This window comes from Erythrolamprus reginae, chromosome 1, assembly GCF_031021105.1.
Source record: "Erythrolamprus reginae isolate rEryReg1 chromosome 1, rEryReg1.hap1, whole genome shotgun sequence".
In the NCBI taxonomy this organism is placed as follows: Eukaryota; Metazoa; Chordata; class Lepidosauria; order Squamata; family Dipsadidae; genus Erythrolamprus; species Erythrolamprus reginae.
In genome coordinates, this window is record NC_091950.1 from 166,926,972 (window position 1) to 166,946,696 (window position 19,725).

General features: G+C 38.0%; 1 protein-coding gene across 1 annotated transcript in view; it reads right to left on the reverse strand.

The window, feature by feature from the left end:
• Nucleotides 1-1,995: 1,995 nt before the first annotated feature.
• DARS1 (aspartyl-tRNA synthetase 1) overlaps nucleotides 1,996-19,725 on the reverse strand; it is a 61,692-nt gene continuing 43,962 nt past the window's right edge. Inside the window, exons 8-16 of the mRNA XM_070731420.1 lie at nucleotides 15,664-15,775; nucleotides 14,012-14,146; nucleotides 12,763-12,910; nucleotides 8,997-9,143; nucleotides 8,207-8,249; nucleotides 7,694-7,774; nucleotides 4,094-4,205; nucleotides 3,180-3,251; nucleotides 1,996-2,533 (exon numbers count right to left, since the gene is read on the reverse strand). Of these exons, the coding sequence (XP_070587521.1) occupies nucleotides 2,442-2,533; nucleotides 3,180-3,251; nucleotides 4,094-4,205; nucleotides 7,694-7,774; nucleotides 8,207-8,249; nucleotides 8,997-9,143; nucleotides 12,763-12,910; nucleotides 14,012-14,146; nucleotides 15,664-15,775 (942 nt within the window). The 3' untranslated portion in view covers nucleotides 1,996-2,441. The remainder of the gene's footprint in view (nucleotides 2,534-3,179; nucleotides 3,252-4,093; nucleotides 4,206-7,693; nucleotides 7,775-8,206; nucleotides 8,250-8,996; nucleotides 9,144-12,762; nucleotides 12,911-14,011; nucleotides 14,147-15,663; nucleotides 15,776-19,725) is intronic.

A 19,725-nucleotide genomic window follows, 5' to 3' on the forward strand; every position in this document is an offset into this window, starting at 1 on the left:
GCACACATGAAACAAACAAAAACTATTATCACCCCCCTTCATCCATCATAATTATTAATCCACAACCTACTTTGAAGACCTTCCCTCCCCTCTTGCCATGTTATAACTGATTTTTTAAAGAGGAAAACATTACAATTGTCTTTTGGTTACTTTTAGACCATTATTGTAACCTTGAGAAATCTTCTGAATCCCATCCAGTTTAATTGAAATTTTGAGAGGCACTCCCTATCCAGTGGATTACTTCATCCACTGATAAACGTTCTAGAATAAAGGACATGGGGTTTATTTTTTTTTAAGTAACCTACTTGATACCTATTTTTGATTTGGAGAGGAATTACCGGTAGTCAAAAAGAAAGATTGAGAAAAGAGGTTTATCCAGAAATATTAGATCTAATTGGAGAAGGCAATTGTATTTGATTTCAGTTGGATTAACTGAATGTTAAGACTGAGATAAATTATTATATTTTAATATTCCACTTAGTATAGCATTTACAGATAGTCCTCATTTAGTGACTGCCTTATTTATTGACCATTTTTAGTGGACAAAAAATAATCAAGCTTGGCATATATGACTTTTTTTGAAAGAGGTCAGAGAAGAGCAAAAAAGATGATTAGGGGTCTTAGAAGCTTTAACATAGAAAGAACGATTGCATGAACAGGGCATACCTAATGTAGTGAAAAGGACTGGGGTGACCTGATAGCAGTCTTATTTATTTAATTAATTAATTTATTGTATTTATATGCTGCTCACTCCAAAAGGACTCTGAGGGGCTAACAATCTGAATAAATACAACAACAATAAAAACAATTAAAATCTAATAATAAAAATCAATAATAATAATATAAAAAAACATACATACTTACAATCAGCCTAATTCCAGGCCTGCCGAAAAAGCCAGGTCTTAACACCTTTCCGGAAGACCGGTAGGATGGAGATAATGTGGAGGCAGTTGGTTCCAAAGGGTTGGAGCCACCACATAGAAGGCTCTTTCCCTAGGTCCCGCCAGCTGACATTATTTGGCGGACGGGACCTGGAGAAGGCCAACTCTGTGGGCCCTTACTGGCTGCAGTAAGGGAGTATGAGGGAGGAGGTGGTCCCAGTACTTAAAGGGCTGCCACAAGGAAGAGCGACCCCACTTATTTACCAAAGCACCTGATGGCAAGAAAAGAAACAATGGATGGAAACTAATCAAGGAGAGAAGCAACCTAGAACTAAGGAGAAATTTCCTAACAGTGGGAATAATAAACCAGTGGAACAAGTTGCTTTTGGAAGCAATTTGTGTGTGCTCCATCACTGGAGCCTTTTAAGAAGAGACTGGAGAGCCATTTGTCAGAAATAGTACAGGTCTCGTGTGCGAGCAGGGACTAGAATCTAGATGACTTTCAGATTCCCTTCCAAATCTGTTACAGTTTTACTGACATTTGCAGGTCTGTAAAGCAAAGGAAAGCTGAAGTAAGATTGTAAGCACAGGCACAATTTCACTTAGCAACCACTTCGCTTAATGACTGTGTTGCTGGTCCCATCTGTGGTTCTTAAAGGAGGACTATCTGTATATGTTGGTGTGTATGTATAGAACTGGTCTATTAAACAAAATTACTTTGCTTGGTTAAGTTCACAGGTATTAATATTTGAAGTCGTGTTTTTTTTTATAAAAAACCTTTCATTTCATCATACCTTTATTACAATTTCTTCAACTCTGTATCAATAGTGAGTTGCTCTCACATGCACCATCAAATCTACTCCAGAATCCTTTGGAAAAATCTAGGGATGCAATTGGAAGTTCTAATATATAAGAATAAATCTAATTATGTACCGCTAGGTCTAGCTTTAAAAATATATGTACATATAAAATACATTTTATATGTACATTTTTGCAATAGAAGCCTTAATTCATGGCAATGCCCTGTGTAAATAAAGATGGCATAATTTGAGCATCAGGTACTCTTTCAGAATAATATATTTCTCCTACAAAATAAAAAAAACTGACACATTAGAATTGTTAGAAGTTTTATTGCAATATTTTTTCATTTTAGTAAGATCAAACTGTTTTTGCTATTTCCAGTTGCTTCTCAAGAAAATTCTTGCTCAATTTACTTTCTGCACTGCATTGTTATTGACAAAAATCTAATCTGAGATTTTATTATCTTGCTGTCATATGTTGAAACAAACTATGCAAAACTATACATTTTATTAAAATCTGAGGTGCTTTTTAGAAATTTGCAATACTGTAGTATTTTGATTTATTGTTTTCTTAAAAAGTTATGATATTTTCTTTAGCACTCCAGATCAGTTAAAGTAGTTTAATTTAAACGTTAGTAAATGAGTTGAATGATTGTTATTGTGGCACTTGAGTAGATGAGATATTCTCCCACTGCATATTGATTTATGCTGGATTGTTAGAAGCAACATTAAATCTCTGAAACTTGATGTTGTAGTTTTCTTAAGGTGTGAGGCGCTTTGGATCACGGGGAAACATGGACGTCTGCCGGACATTGCTCAACCCAAGATACAACATGGTGACTCTTTCCAAGCCTGTCAAAATACAATCCAATCTAATTAATCTGGGTTATATGTACAACATATATTGAAATTCACAAACGAGAAGAAACTTGCTGGGTTATTTGTGATAAACCAAAGTCAGTACCAAATATTTTTCTCCAGCAACCACTGCCAAGTGCAATCTGGCAAAGGTCTGAGACAATAATCAGCAATAGTGGAATTGAAAGAGAACATTGGCAGGGTGATGCAGTGCTTTCCCTGACCTATCCAGACATTCTATAGTCTTCCACATAATTTGCATTTAAAGGAAAAACTGGATTACATTTTTTTATAATATCTAAATTTGATTTTATAGTAAAAAGGCAGTGAATGGAATAATAGTGATTATTTTTTATCATACTAGTAATATGAACCATAGAAACAGATCCCCATCAAACAGTTTCTTTCCCTCATTATTCCATGCCTGCTAGATGAAATAGAAAGAGGAACATGGCAAATAAATATTATGATTTATTTCATGATTAAGGATCTTTCACTATTGATTCATTACTTCTTTCATAAAAAAAGAATACAAGGTTTACAATAAAATTTTAAAAAAACCCTACCCTCAGAGATAAATGGTCTGGAATTAAAATCATCTGAAGTGAAAATATAATATAATGAATATAAGTTACATTACCTATGCCGCCACCTGCATGGGGAGGTGCACCAAAACGAAATGAATCGATGTATGACTTAATTTTCTCTAAATCTGAAAAAGGGGAAATTGTATTTCAGCTAAGGCCAAATTCTAATTAGCATCATGGAAAAAGTATTCAACATAGAAGAGAGCATCAATATTAAACCAATGTCTCAGCTCTTCACAACGTTCCAATACATGTTTTTGCATTAATTCAACATGACATTTAGTTTGGTTTAGAGGTTAAGGCATCAGGTTAGAAAGCTCTTAAGTTGTTAATGGACTTTTGCTGATTAGAATAAAATGAAGAAGTTTGATCTGTTTGTAAGTAAGAGATGAAACATGGGAATAAAAGTGCTTTGTTGTAGTATTAGAGAGAAGATGAAAAGCTACTGAAATTGTACTGATGAAGGGGGTACTTTTTATCATTTTTTCCTTAACATATTTTCCTTTTTGCATTTTTTAATTTTTCTCATTTAACATAATTTTTTTTAGCTTGTATTAGTTTCTTATCTTTGTACACTTTTAAAAAATTACTATTTTGCTGCCAAAAGGCAAGGCAGTTTGGCCAATGTAGTAGTAGTTTTTGTTAAGCCAACTCACACATAGCACAATGCACAATGGCCTGTTCTATTTGCTATTAGACATGCTACTCAAATCATGATGTGACCCAAGGCCCAACTTTTAAAATATGGGTAATATAAAAAGTAAAAATTCTAGTTTTGCCAAATGAAGTATAGCCAACACTAAAGTCTACACATGTTCAACTTGCTAAAGCTGAGAAACCCTAAATTAGGAGAAAAATACAGAATTATCTTTTTGCAGTCACAAGGATCCTATGAAAATAAGCAATACTAATGAAGAGGTACCTTTGTTAGAAATGATTTATTTAACTAATAGACCTTAGGAATTACCAATGCTATGATGTAAGGCTCTTTCTGTCAGCAGCTCTGGATCATGAATTCTCTGTGCCCCAGACAGAATCTCTTCTCCTCTCATGAACATATCGTAGGAGTTGGAGGTTATCTGAGGGGGAGGGAGGGAGAAATAGACTTAGTAACCAATGCTTCAGCATGCTTCAAAACTGGAATCTATAGATAGTAAATGACACAGGATAAAAGTACTGACCACCATGAGCAATGTAACAGGAATATCTGCATAGGAGAAAAATGCTGCTTGAGGCAGCATTTGCCTCCTCCAACTATGACTGCATCCTGCCATCATGGTCTCCATGAGAAAGAACACTTTTCTCTTTCCTTTGTGTGCAGTTTTTGGAACTGCTGCTGTAGTATAACTATACTAAAATGGTGGTTATTTGTTTTGTTTAACTTTGTCTTTCTTTTCTGGTCATAAGATTTATGTTTAGCCTGTAGGATTCCGACTAGGGATAAAAAACATGCATTCTTTAATTTTATTTCTTTCAGTTTGGAAAGCACCACATATGAAGGAAAAATGAAAAACTCAATAGACTGTTTTATTCTGCTGTTGTAATCATAGGTTTATAAGCACTGAAATTTGGGAATAAAATATTACTGGAGAGTGATGTTTTAGCCCAATTGTGTGCTGAATAACCTTAATTCTTCCTCTAGGGAAAGGCAGCAAAGTCCAGGCTGAGTAAGCAAGCTGCAGAATCTATGACCATGTATGGAAAGCATTTAACTTGGTATGCAATATGAAGAAAACCTATAGCTAACTTCCATATAAGGAAATATTACTGTCATTCCTTTGCAAACACACAATCCAGGAAAAAGGCAAAGAATGGAGCTTCCATTGATTATCTATAGGGAAGTCATGAGAAGCTTGCCTTATATGGTGCAAGAGTGAATAGTAGTTGGAGGATGGCTTAATGTATGTGGCGTTTGCGAATTGGTTATTCTGTACCACATGTCAGAAGAGTGAAATACAATAAAAGGAGCGATCCTGATTTAACAGAGGTTGTCTCATCGAGAAAACTTTCTCTGTCATTTCATTCTGATGTGGCAATCACGGCACTCTGTGCCTTCCCAGAGGTCGACCCACTGAAGGAGGGCTGCATGCTTTCATTCTGCGAAAATTATCCAGAAAGCAATCTTTATATCAGAATAAGAGATACAGCCTTCTTTTTGTACTGAATTATTTGATGGTGGGCATCAAGGTTCGACTACTGTAATGCTCTCTACATGGGGCTACCTCTGAAGAGTGTTCGGAAACTTCAGATCATGCAGAATGCGGCTGTGAGAGCAATCATTGGCCTTCCCAGATACGCCCAAGTCTCGTCAGCACTCTGCACTGGTTGCTGATTGGCTTCCGGTCACAACTCATAGCATTGGTAATGACCTTTAAAGCCCTACATGGCATTGGACCAGAATACCTATGGAGCCACCTTCTGCCGCACAAATCTCAGCGGCCGATTAGGTCCCACAGAGTTGGCCTTCTCCAGGTCCCATTGACTAAACAATGTCATCCGGTGGGACCCAGGGGAAGAGCCTTCTCTGTTGTGGCCCTGGCCCTCTGGAATCAACTCCCTCCAGAGAGTCGAACTGCCCCCACCCTCCTTGCCTTCCGCAAGACTCTGAAGACCTATCTATATCACCAGGCATGGGGTAATTGATGTATTCCCTTTTTGGGCAGTAAGATTTATGTGGTTATGATTGGGTACTATTGACTGTTTTTAAATGATAGTGGGTTTTTAGCTTTAGTTTTAATTATTGGATTTGTACTGCATTGTTTATTGTTGTTGTAAGCCGCCTCGAGTCTTCGGAGAGGGGCAGCATACAAGTCTAATAAATTATTACTAATTAATTATTATTATTATTTCAAGTTTATGGAAAACATTCTAGGGTCCCTGTTTTAATTTTTTAGGAAAAAGCCTTGAAAACCTCTTTTCCAATCAAGATGATGTAATTTTTAGTGTCTAGAAGGTTTACTCAGAAGCTATTGAGTAAAACACAGTCTAGCAGGGTATTTCTTACTAACACTACCGCCAAATTTTCCAGTGTGACACTCAGTATGATCCTTTTTCTTGAACCTCTTCTTCAAATTAACTTTAAAATTTAAAGTTAACATATGACTATTTTGTTATAGGTTCAAGAAATCCAAGAGACAATTTTATATGTAATATTGTGGAGATATATCAACTCATGACATGTTGCCACGTGATGTATCGCAACTCCCCCCCTTCAGAAAATCAGGGGTGGGGGGCGGCCAGCGTGTGATGCTTCCACTCCGTGGGCCACTTTTCTACTCTGTGGGCCACGAGTATATCATTAGATACAGAAATTACCACTATTTTGCAAGAAAAACAGATTGTTTCAAATAAGTAAGATGATAAGGAAAATTGAAAAGCTCATCTTGGAAGCTGGAGTGCCTTGGTTAGTATTCCTGTATAGGCAAGATTAGGCAGTTGAAAAAACATTCTGGGAAAAAATCCAATGACAAAACAGTTGTAAAGAGCCATCACGAAAACAGCATAGGTATAATCACCAAAAATAGGAAATTAGAAAGAACCAAGACACTAAGAAACATTTGATGGAAGTTCAACTTCATATTGAGAGAGAGAAATGGATGTTTCTAAATTTGATAAACAAGCAAGCAAGCAAGCAAACAAACAAACAAACAACAAACCATTTATAAAATTGTAAAATATGCATTTCTGGTTGCAAACTAAAAGCTGCATTCTTCCCAAAACAGGAAGAATAGCTATAGTAATATCTATGAGGTACAAGGGTTCTTTGGCATAACAGCTTTTTCTTTCATCAGATATTTTTCACAGCTATTAGAAAGACAATGCATAACTAGAAGGATTTTGCTTTGAACACTAAAAATCACCTGCTAAGAATTTTAAAACAGGAACAAGAGGCTATTAAATGACGGTATCCGTATCTCTTATAATTTATTAGAAGGAATTGAAGAAACTGGTTGGGCTCTTATATTATTCTTTCAGGGACATTTCAAAAACTAATTATTTATTTTAAAATGTAATAAAGCATCCGTAACAATTAATTCCAAAGAATATTACTATCAACCTGAAGCTAGTAATAGCTCGAAAAATAGTTTATATTATACTAATTAAAACAGAACTTTTACTTGGCAAACAAGATCGCATAATCTTTTCTACTCCTTTCAAACTGTATTTATTTTGCACTGAACAAATGGTAAGAGGTAATATTCTCAATCCTTTCCTACAATTATGTTATTTCAACAATATCACCCACAACAATTATTGTGTCATGGAGAAAATCTATCTATGTGATTGCTTGGAGTTGAAAAATGATTTGAGGACACATAATCAATCGTTCAATCAATCAATTTGTAAGCATGAACAATGCACTGGTAAGCAAAGGAAAGAAACACAAGACAACTAATGACTGTGTAATGCAAAAATAGATGTTTTCATTGTGGGAATGACCCATATCAGACTGTGAACTTGCAATATTTATAGCACATTTGTGGCACAAATCTCACATCAGATTTGCAATGTGTTCATATTTGTCATTATTTCACAGCACTTTTTCAATACTGAGAGATATACTTACAGGATTTGCTGGGTCAGGCATTGTGTAGAAAGGTCTTACAGCCAGTGGATATTTGTCAAGAATGTAAAAGTCGGTGTCATACTGTAGATATTAATACAATATTTTTTTTAAAGAAAAAGAAATGGTAGAAATTAATTAAAACCCCACAGTGATATGAGACCTAGTACAGAAGAGAATAAATCAATACTGTAATACACAAATCTCAAGTAATTGTATCTGACAAGATATAGTTATTTAAGTTTTAAGAAAATATTATTTTACTGAAAGAGTAGTAGATCCTTGGAACAAACTTCCAGCAGACGTGGTAGATAAATCCACAGTAACTGAATTTAAACATGCCTGGGACAAACATATATCCATCCTAAGATAAAATACAGAAAATAGTATAAGGGCAGACTAGATGGACCATGAGGTCTTTTTCTACCATCAGACTTCTATGTTTCTATGTTTCTAAGCTTATATCAAAAAGGAACTCAAATGCTTTTTAAACACAGATAATTTTTTTAAAATTACCTTTTCCTTCACCAGACGGCCCAAGAGTTTTTCACTTGGTGTACTGAAAATAAACAATTAGATGTAAACAATGTTGGTCTTTAGCAAGAATGTCTCTGAAGTATTATTGGGTTTGTGTTGTGTGCCTTTCATAAAACGTTTGTGGTTAAAAATTGCCATTTAATGCTATTTACTAGCTCAACTATAACAACTGGGAATTAAATCTTGGATTCAGATTTTATGGAAATGGCAACCTCACCCATATGCTCACAGGTGTATTTCTTATAGCACACTAGATTCCTTGCTCCCCCCCCTTTTTTTTTAAAAAAATCCTTCCTACAGCACTATTTTTTTCCTGTCAAACTACAGTTCAGTATTAACCATATCAGATCCTCCTTGCCCTTTGAGGCAAGATCAACTAACTGGTGCTGCTATCTGCTCAGAACATGTTTATACTTTGAGTCAGAAAGAACTACCACAGCTCCTCCTAATTTGCACAAGATCAACAATAGCATTTTGATAAATGAATTGATTGCTTCTGAAAAATTAAGTTTCTGATTATATTTTCTATAATTCATGATTTGATTGATTCAGAAAGTCCTTTCACAATTCCATATTTGTTTTAATCTTATTCTTTAGAGATCTATCCATTTCTTAGGATGTGGAGATTGCATTGTTACAGGGGAATGATGTGTTATTTTATAGAGAGATTTAAATGTTTTTCTATTTTCTGCACAGAAGAACAGCATCAGGAACGGGTAACTCTCTTGCCAATAGATGGAGCTCTTCCTTTTCCCTGGTAAAATCGTACCTGAGGTCCTCTTCATCACCCATCTCCACTCCAGCTTCCCGAAGCATAGCCAGGGCCTCCCGATACTCCAGCCTCAGGGTTGGTTCCAAGAACTTGAATGGCTCACATGGAAACTGTTTGCACACTGTCTGGATTTCAGTCTGAAACCTGTGTGTAAAGACAAAAGGCTTTTCAACATAGCCAAGCAGAAATCAAAGAAGTATTGCCTTTCATTACCACAAGAGTTCACTCTGTCACTGCAATATTTAAGACTCAGTTTATTGCTTTCCAGCAAGGAAAAGTAATGTCTTGAGATAAGGTGACCGACATTTACACCATATATGTAAAGCATTTAGTAGGCAGCCTGATGTGCTAAATGACCAAGCAAGTTGAATTTTATAAAAATTATTCTCAGTAAATTGAGCTTTAGGCAGCTATCTCTGAATAAAGGCTGCATAAACAAAAAATAAATGAAGTAAGTACACCTCGGTTAATTCTGTTTTAATCCATACACTAGAGATTATGGCTTTATATGCCATGGTTCTTTTATTTCAAAAATTAAAATGAGATTTTTGCAAGATATGCTATAAAAATATAATGCTGAAGTATAAGTCCAATAATTGCAATGAATAGAAAGAAATATATATAGGCTATTAAATATTTTGTACTTAACCTTAGCTTGGAAACAAAATGAAAGCCATAGAATTTATAAATCTTAGATTCTGGGCCCTCAACAGCTAATGCCAGAAATCACTTTGACTGCCATATTGTCAACTCATTATAATTTAGTTGCTCTTCCTATGGAGATAGTAATGAGCTATTTATTGGTACAGTGTTTCCCAACCTTTTTTGAGCCGCGGCACATTATTCATATTTTCAAAATCCTGGGGAACACTGAACGGGGGGATGGGGGGGGGGGTTTGGCGGCTAAAGAAAAGTTTTGACAAAAAAAAATCTTCCTCCATTTCGCTCTATTTCTCCCTCACTCTTTCTCTCCCTTCCTTCCCTTCTTTCTCTCTCTCCATCCCTCTTTCTTTCTTCCTCTCTTTTTTGCTCTCTTTCTCTCTCCCTCCTTCCCTCCCTATATGTCTTTCTCTCTCCCTTGCTCTCTGCCTCTCTTGCTATCTCTTTCATTCTCTCTCTTTCTTTCTCTCTCTTTCTCTCTCTCTTGCTATCTCTTTCTCTCTCTCTCTGTCTCTCTTTCTCTGTCTCTCTTTCTCTCTCTCTTGCTAGCTCTCTTTCTTTCTCTTTCTCTTTCTCTGTCTCTCTCTCTCTGCCTCTCTTGCTATGTCTCTCTTGCTCTCTCTCTCTCTCTCTGCCTCTCTTGCTATGTCTCTTGCTCTCTCTCTCTTTCTCTCTCTTCCTTTCTTCTCTGCGGAGGCCGGCAAAGGTTTTTCTTATTTTAAATGTTCCGGGTGGCAGGGGCACGCACACACACCCGACATTCCAAATCCTGCCTCAGCTGTGAGAAGAACGCCTGCCCCGCCTGTCCTGCAGCCCTTTCGCTGACAGCCTGGGACAAAAGCGCTCGGTGAAGGGACTGCAAGAGGGACCGGGCGGGCGTTAGCAGCCGGATGAGGAGGACGAGAAGCCATCCCCAATTTCCCCCTTCCCTGGGTGCCTTCCAAAGGCCCATGGAAAAAGGCAGGAGGTAGCAACGAGGCGCGAGGACAAGCAGGCAGCTTGGCGGAGGGGAAGCGCTGATGGGCTCTCCTCCTTCCCCACCCCCGCGCTTCTCTCCCGCCCTGGCTTTTGCTTCGCCCGCAGATTTCCCTGCAGTTCAAAAGGAGGCAAGAGGTGGTCTGGATGAAATTGCGGGGAAATCATGGGGCGAAGCGAAAGCCAGGGCGGGAGAGAAGCGCGGGGGTGGGGAAGGAGGAGAGCCCCTCAGCGCTTCCCCTCCGCCAAGCTGCCTGCTTGTCCTCGCGCCTCGTTGCTACCTCATGCTGCTCCCACCATGGCTGCGTGCGGTTCCGGTGCCCCTGGCTGAAGGTCGTCCTGTGGCTGGTCTTGGGCTTTACGGTTGCTTCCTGGTTCCCTCTCCTCCCTCCGCCTGCGTCTACCGCCAGCGCCTCATTCCTCGGAGCTGCCGCTTCCTTCCAGGCAGCCCAGCCACGCTGCCGTAGAAAGTGCAGAGGTTATTGCCGCCGCCTCTGCCTCCACTCAGGGAGCCATCCTGGTTGAGCTGAGCGAGAGGAAAAGGCGCGGTGACCACGGTGGCTCCTTGAGTGGAGGCAGAAGCGGTGGCAATAACCTCTGTGCTTTCTACGGCAGCGTGGCTGAGCTGGACGGAGGGAAGCGGCAGCTCCCACTCGAGGAACCCACGGCAATGGGAGACGGCTTGGTGGGAGGCGACGGCGGGAGACACAGGCGGTGGGAGGAGAGGGAACCAGGAAGCGACTGTGAAGCCCAGAACCATCCACAGGACGACACTCAGGCAGGGGCGCCAGCAGCGCCCCGCCCAGCTGGAACTTCTCGCGGCACACCTGGCCATGTCTCGCGGCACACTACTGTGCCGCGGCACACCGATTGGGAAACGCTGTATTGGTAGATATCAGAACAGAATATCTGTCATATAAACTGAAGCTTATGTGTTCTTGGTTACCACTTCAAATAGGCTCCAATGGGGAATCCTAGTGCAGGAAATTCTACATTGTCCTAATCTTTATTTATGATACATAAGAAATTTAAGGACCAATGCCAAATTATGATTGATTTTCTTGCAGAAAGACTAACAGCCATCCAAAAAAAGGTAGGTGAGCATGTAAGATATTAACTTGTCGGCTTCTAAAATCTAGTGACAATGTTTTACCAGACATTTCCCCAGTTTTTCTTTAAACTGGCTAAAGTTGTTTTGATCAGAATTATAAAATACACACCAACAAACCTTCGACCAAGCCTGATGCCCTCTTTTCCTTTTTACTTAAATTTTAGAATAATTTAAAGTAATTAAATTATTATTATTATTATTAAAAAATTGAAACCTAAGAAAAAGACAGCGGGTTTCCATGTGATTACTGATACGAGCATATCATGTCTTTTTAAGTACACTGAGAACATGTGCACCAAACTCCTTGTGTGTCCAATCACATTTGGCCAATAAAGAATACTATTCTATATGGACACATCTTTCTTTGTAGATACTATTTCTATATGGACACATCTAGATTTATTTGTAGCAACATGGAAATGGTTTTCTACTGCAGCCTTCTAGACATCTTTGATTTCTTAGTCAAATTTTCTGTTTATTTAACCTTCCATTCAGCTCTTTCACTGTATAAGTGGTCTCCAGCATTCTTTGGTAAAGAGTACGGTAATCACTATATGACTCCAAGATTTGGCAGCTGAGGCTCATATCCTTGTTGACTAAACAAATCAGATACTGTTAAATTTTTCTAACTGCATCATTGCTGCACCGATGAACCGGAACAATAGTTTAGAATTCCTCCAAATAGGTAAAATAAAAGGTAGCCAGAATATTTGTTTGAATATATATAAATTGTTATTGCTACTACTTTTTTTTTTTTACTACAGTATTTAAGAGCCGTGGTGGTGCAGTGGTTAGAATGTAGTACTGCAGGCTATTTCTGCTGACTGCTGTCTGCCAGCAGTTTGAGTCTCACGGCTCACACCTTCCATCCTCCCGACGCTGGTAAAACAAAGACCCAAATTGTTAGGAGCAATATGTGGACTCTTTAAAACCTTTTAGAGATGGCTGAAAAACATTTCTGAAACTCAAGTTTACTCTTATTTTCTAAAGTAGTATAAAACAACTTTTTTTTTTTACCTTTCTTGGAGTCCCTTGAAAATTTGCACCAAGGTATCTGCAATCTCATCCACCACTTCATGATAATGGTAATTAAAAGCCATTTCAATATCCAGACCAACAAATTCCGTCAAGTGTCTGTGAGTGTTAGAATCTTCTGCTCTAAATACTGCATGAAAAATATATTTTTAAAATTATGTTAAATGGTTCTATCGATGCAATTAAAAGAAGCCCTGGGGATATTATAATATCCATTGCTACATCAATTGCTCTAATATGAAATAAAGTTCTATTTTCCTGAAAGGAACTTAAATCCCTAAAGGGAGAACAGGCTGCTAATATTTATGCTAGTCTTGCATTCATGTCAGGCAAGAAATAACAACTGGCAAAAGCAATATTTAAAAGTATTATTTTTTAAAAAAGGCTACCATCCAATATTCCCCAAGAAAACCTGTGACTTAAGTCACATATATTTTCCTTCCTTTTGAAACAACATCTAGTCCTGAGGGACGTCCACCCAAAATATTTATCTGAATCAGAATTCACTATCCCATCAATAAGACTTTAATGGATATAGCTAGGAAAATATCAGCGAAAATTTTCTATAGTTATTTTTAAGGATTGATTCATTAGGAGATAATCATTCAGTAATAGCATATGCTTTTAGTTTGTCATTTGGGTACAAAGCCAAAAGTGGCATAACAGTGTGTCTGTATTGATGATGAGCATGTGGGGTTTCAGTGTACAGCTGCCAATTTAGCTCAAGTTACTTATATACCAAAAGTGTCAGGATCAATAGGATGGGTGAAGGATAATATTGGTTTGGCTTACTAATATGGGTTTGCTTACAAAATTGAGAACATAAACATCTTGTATGCATTATGTAGGGCTGTATTGATTTCCAGGGAGCTGCTTATAATAACAAACTCCTGGCTCTGCTAAGCTTATAAGTGTGCAATAAATTAAATAATGGTTGAACCGTGCCAAGTACAGCCACGTTTTTAAAAATGGAATGTTGTATGATATTCTAATAGCCACTAGAGAACACTATTGCTCTGTTCATAAGCCAAATTTCTGCTGAACATGCTATTTGCTTTGCCTGAAAACTCTAAAACTGTCATAATGATTAGTTGTTTTCACGAGACTTCTGTCTGTTAGCAAATCAGATGGGAAAAGGTGTTGGAAAGTTAGCGCTTACATAATCTGAACATTCAGGATATTCTTGCCCCAGGGACGTGACAACTGCCTTTCAGACAAAATACGTCCTTACCTGGCCCAATGCAGAAAACCTTATCAAAGTCAGCACAAATACACATCTGCTTGTAAAGCTGAGGGGACTGTGCAAGGTAGGCACTGCTTTTGAAGTAGGACACAGTAAATACATTGGCACCACCTTCACTGGCAGCTGGAAAGCAAAGCGAAAGCAAATTTGGTGACATGTCACAAACAAGGTACCTCATGACAAAAATGTTTCTCCCCCTCCTACTGTTTAATTACATTTTCTTTAATGGTAAGATAGGTACCTGGTATGTATTTGGTTTCAGGCTCCTCCACCCACTTTCAAGATACAAAAAGTACAACCTAGAGGCTATATGTAGCCTGCCAACATACCTTCTGTGGTCCCCAGAAGCCTTTATAAGCGAACAGGCAAAAAATGGCTGTTCTTTTTTGGCATTTTTGGAATTGGGGGCAACTAAAAGGAAAGACTAATCTTCCTTGATCTATTTCACTCTTTAACCTCCCTCCCACAAACCTTTGATCTGGCCCTGCCTACTTTGGGAATGCTGCCTTTAACATTTCACCCCAAACTCTGGTGCAACCCTCAAGCCAACACAAGTTAAGCCCTCCTACCCTACTCCAAAGCTCTGGGTCAACAGGTCAAGTTTTCCCCATTGCATACAACAAGGGGACTTTCCAACTCAATCCTCAATTAAGTATCTTTCATTTTAGCATAGCACCAAAGAGCATCAAAACTTGTTTCAGATGAGAAAGAAATGGCCACAGAAACCCATAGAGGCAATTAGGAGGAAAAGGAGGAATCACAAGCACAAAGGTCTTGCAATCTCTAGAACCAGAGTGTCAGATTGGAGTTGGGCGGCAGATAAATCCCACAAATAAATAAATAAACTAGAGAACTCTTTGCTTCGTATGACTGGCAGTATTGAGACTAACAGGTAATTCTTTAGACCAGGTTAGCATATACATTCTTCAGTGTCACCCACTGCTCTAACCCCACAGGACTTTTAAAAAAATATATTCTCGATATAAGTGTCAGTTTCAAAGATGAAAATGACAGCACAAGAAACGAAAGAATTTTTTTTCCATACTGTACTTGAGAATGGAAAGTGGTTTTTAAACCAGCTACTGTTTCAAAGGAGGCAGCAGCACCTTAAAAAGAAGTGCTAATGAACAACCAAGTACAGTGGTACCTCTATTTACGAACTTAATTCATTTCATGACCAGGTTTAAGTAGAAAGGTTTGTAAGAAGAAGCAATGTTTCCCATAGGAATCAGTGTAAAAGCAAATAATGCTTGCAATTGGGGAAACCACAGGGAGGGTGGAGGCCCTGTTTCCTCCCAAGAGATTTCTAGAGGGGCCCCACGGAGGCTTCTCCCCACCTTTTCCGGCCCTGTTTCCTCCCAGGAGATTCCTAGAGAGGCCCCACGGAGGCTTCTCCCTGCCTTTTCCGGTTACAGTTTTGGAGGCTCAGATTTGTAAGTAGAAAATGGTTCTTGAGAAGAGGCAAACAAATCTTGAACACCCGGTTATCTAGAAAAGTTTGTAAGTAGAGGCATTCTTAGGTAGAGGTACCACTGTACTTAAAATAAATTCATATTGGCTACCACAGAAATGAGATTTCCCCAAATTCATGTGTTCAATGTGTGAATTCTTCTGATCCCATTAAACTATTGAATACATACCAGAAATAATCTTAGGAGTCTGAATTTCCACAAACCCCTTATGAATTAGAGTTTCTCGAAAAAGTTGACAAACACCGGACTGGACACGGAAGACAGCTTGACTAGTAGATGTCTGGAAAATAAAGATACCATATTAAGATTCATAACTTAACTTTACTTGCTAGACCAACTGCTTGATGTGGACGACAGAAGTCATTAAAATATTATTTCAAAGATGTTATATTACCTGCATATTTATCCAAAAGCAGTAATATCTAGGAGTAATAGCTGAAAATACATGCTAACAATATGTAGTATTGTAGGGAAATGGTAGATAAAGGAGATTACAGTGATCCCTCGATTTTCGCGGGTTCAAACTTCGCGAAACAGCTATACCACGGTTTTAAAAAAAATATTAATTAAAAAATACTCCGCGTTTTTTTCCTATACCACGGTTTTCCCCACCCGATGACGTCATACGCCATCACCAAGAGTCACTTTTCTCTCTCTTTCTCTCTTTCCTGTCATTCTCTGCTTCAATCATTTTCTCATTTCTCTTTTTTTCTCCCCTTTTTTCTATCATTTCTCTCTCTCTCTCTACCTTCCACTCTCCCCCCTCTTGCTCTCTCTCTCTCCCTCTCTCCTTTCTATCTCGCTCTGTTGCTCTCTCTCTGTGAGAACGCTTGCCCCACCTCTCCTGCAGCCCCATCGCTGACAGCTGGGACAAAAGCGCTCTCAGCTAAGGGACTGCGAGAGGGGTGGGGCGGGCATTCTCAAAGCGCTCAGAGTGGCTAGCGACCGAATGAGAACAAGAAGCCGTAGCCGCCAGCGCAGCTGCAGGAGGATCCGTGCCCCAAGAAAGCCGGTGAGAGGGGCGGATCGGGTGGGTGCGTGGTAGCGGCGAGGGGGCTGGAGGCGCTGGGAGGGCGGGGGCAGCCGACATTCAAAACTATCTTTGCCGCCCTCCGCACTTTCGTCGCTCCCCGCCCTCAATTTCAAGCCCAGCTCCTTGCGCGGCCTTGGAAAAGGGTGCGCGGGGGTAGTTTTTGGCTGTCCATAGCCAAAAATTATGATTTTTCTTCCGCATCTCTACTTCATGGAAATTCGACTTTCGCGGGCAGTCTGGGAATGCAACCCCCGTGAAAATCGAGGGATCACTGTATTATTTCACTATTCACCAAAACTATTTTTAGTCTGTTTTTCTTCTTGAAATATCAGGGAGTGCTCAAGTAGAATACTACAGTTCAGCATAATGAAATTCTTGTTATATCACAACAATAAATACAAAGCATGAAAACATCAAGCTAAATAGATTAGTGGAATATTTTAACATGCTAGCAAGTAAGAATATGTTAGCCTAATGACAATATAATAGTAGTGTTAGTCAAGCGTTTAGTGGCGAGTGCATTTTAGCTATAGGAGTTGATACAGAGAAAGTAGTTTCCTGCCAAAGGAACTTGGGAACAGTGCTTTTTGGAAACTTTTTAAGATGCTGTGTAGTGTACACACTTCTTTGACAGTATGGATTTCAAATTATTTAGAGCTTCAAATGTAAGAACCAACTCTTTGAGTTTGAAAACAGATATAACTAGTGTAATTCATTAAGAATCTGTATAACTTACTCAAAGCTAGCTGCTTCTGTTACAATCCTGACAAGCCTATCTGTAACTATTTGATTTTTTAAATTGTCACTACTAACCCAACATTAACCCAATCAAAAGGGTGCAAACTATAGACAACCAATTTCTAACAGGAATAGCTGAAGCTATCAAATCAATTAAAAGTTATTAAAGGCCTTGCTTAAAACATACTGATCCACATCCAGCCCATTACTAATTCCACGGTAACAGATTAATTAGCATTTGATACTTCACTACAAATTGTAGATAACATGCAATATATGTATGTATGAATGCAGATCAAATTCCATTGGACCTTGCAGCAGAAAATATGCATTTAGGTAGAAACCCAACTTTACAAAACCTGACCTGGATTACAGAAGCAGAACTATCTTATTACTCTGTTTTTACTCTTATACCATAGTTATACCAAAATTCAATAAATAATAGAAAAACTGAGAGATCAGAGAAAAGGAGTGAGTTTATAACCCTCCACTTCTTTTCTGATAGAAGTTACTTACTGAAATGACTAAGGCTATTCTATATCAACCCTAGCTCTGGAGTATATTAAAATGGACATATTACTATATCCATTTTTAGATAAGAAAATTCTCTTCCATGCCATCATAGCCACTAATGGTGGACACTGTTCTAAAGTGATACTCTTATTCTAATTAGATCTATAGTATGGGCATGCAAAACATTAAGAATGCAAACTGTTTCAGATTCAAAATACTGTGTTTTAAATGTGAAGTGGATTTTGAAATGTTTTAAACGCCAATGTTCCAAAACACGTTCAAAATGAGGAAACAGTCCATTTCATACTCCAAATAGGACATTTTAAGTCTGAAATAGTTCAAATTTAAAATATTTTCCATATGTCCAAATGCAGATATAACAATAATAGATGGGATGGAAAAGCTGAATTGTTGAAAGAAAAGGAAAACAACGACAAATCAATCTGTTAAAATAAGAAATGCATCAATATTACAGTGTTCAAAAAGCAAACAACAGGTGGCTCTACCAAAAGGATAGTACAACAATAATAAGACAACAAAAATGTTTTTTATGAAGGTAAAAGGATTGTTCCTTCTATATTAACTTCTCCAAAACAAGATAGACAACATAACTAGTTTTTAAAAAGGTCACAAGGGCCATTTACAAACTGGCTAACCCATATATTTATAAACAAACTAACAACCTTTGTGGCTCAGTGAGAAGGGAAAACATTATGATTCACACTTCTAAAATTAACCCACAACTGATGCTAATGTTGGTGAAGTACTAAGAACATGCATCTGCCAAACTTAAAGTAATTAGGGTTTTTTGTTTTCGGTTTTGCTAAAAGGGACATGCGTCATAGAACTCTGTTTACTATTAACTTTTTTTAGGATGCCTATCTTTTTTGTTAGGTTAGAATATGTGGTTTTTCACATGATATATCAGCAAGCCACACACATGCAAAAAACCCCAAAGGAACTTTGACAAAACTGTCACTGTTATGTGGGTGTATAAATTTTAAACACAGCAGATTGTGTTCTTTAAAATAAATCAAACTTCATCTCCTTTGCATCAATGGAAGGCTAGCCAATCGAGTTAAGCAAAATAGCCAGCAAGTAAAGGACAGATGCAATCTTGCTATTTTGTAGTTTAACTAAGCTCTTAACTACAATTATGCAAGAATTACTAAAGATTAACCAATCTTGTTCTTGGTTATTTAGTGGAATTTACTCATGGTGGGCACAGCTAATTATAAAATATTCATTTACTGCAAAGGGTAGGCATCTTATCTCTAGTTGGAAGTTGTACCTTATTTTTATTTTTGGCCTCTGAACATTGTAAGAGGTATGGACATAGGTCTCAGATGTTCAGGTACTTGTTTTTGAGATGGATGGTTTGCTCAAAATATGTATAACTTAAACAGTTACCCTTGCGCTTAAAGCTGTCTGTATTTTAAAGAAAAAAATGTCACCAAAGATTGTCAAGAGTTTGGAAATGGGGTCTAGAGAGCTAGTTCTCCCTTTAGATTTATTTGAAGAAAATGATTAATTTAGTACTGTCTAGCAGGCACCTCCCAAATAATCTCTATCACACCTTTGCCTTTCTGTTTCTGAGCAGGTGAGCATTCTGCCAAAGGAAATATTGAACGTTTTTATTTTCTAGGGATATAGGTTCAGGTCTACATAGGACACAGAAGTCTTTTTATAAATAAAGAGAAATGATAAAGTTGGTGCTTTGCAGCTTTTTCCCTTTTCATCCAATTTGAAACAATCTTAAAATAAAATAGAATGCAATAAAATCAGAGAGCTTGCCAAGTATAAGAAAGGAGACTGAAGGTACATTGATGGCCACAGGCACCATATTATTTATCAAGAGCATATGAGAGATCTACTGCAAGCTGTAAAATACCTGGGTAGCACTGAATTAATTTCTTTGTTAGTATAAAGGCTTCTGTTAGGAAGAG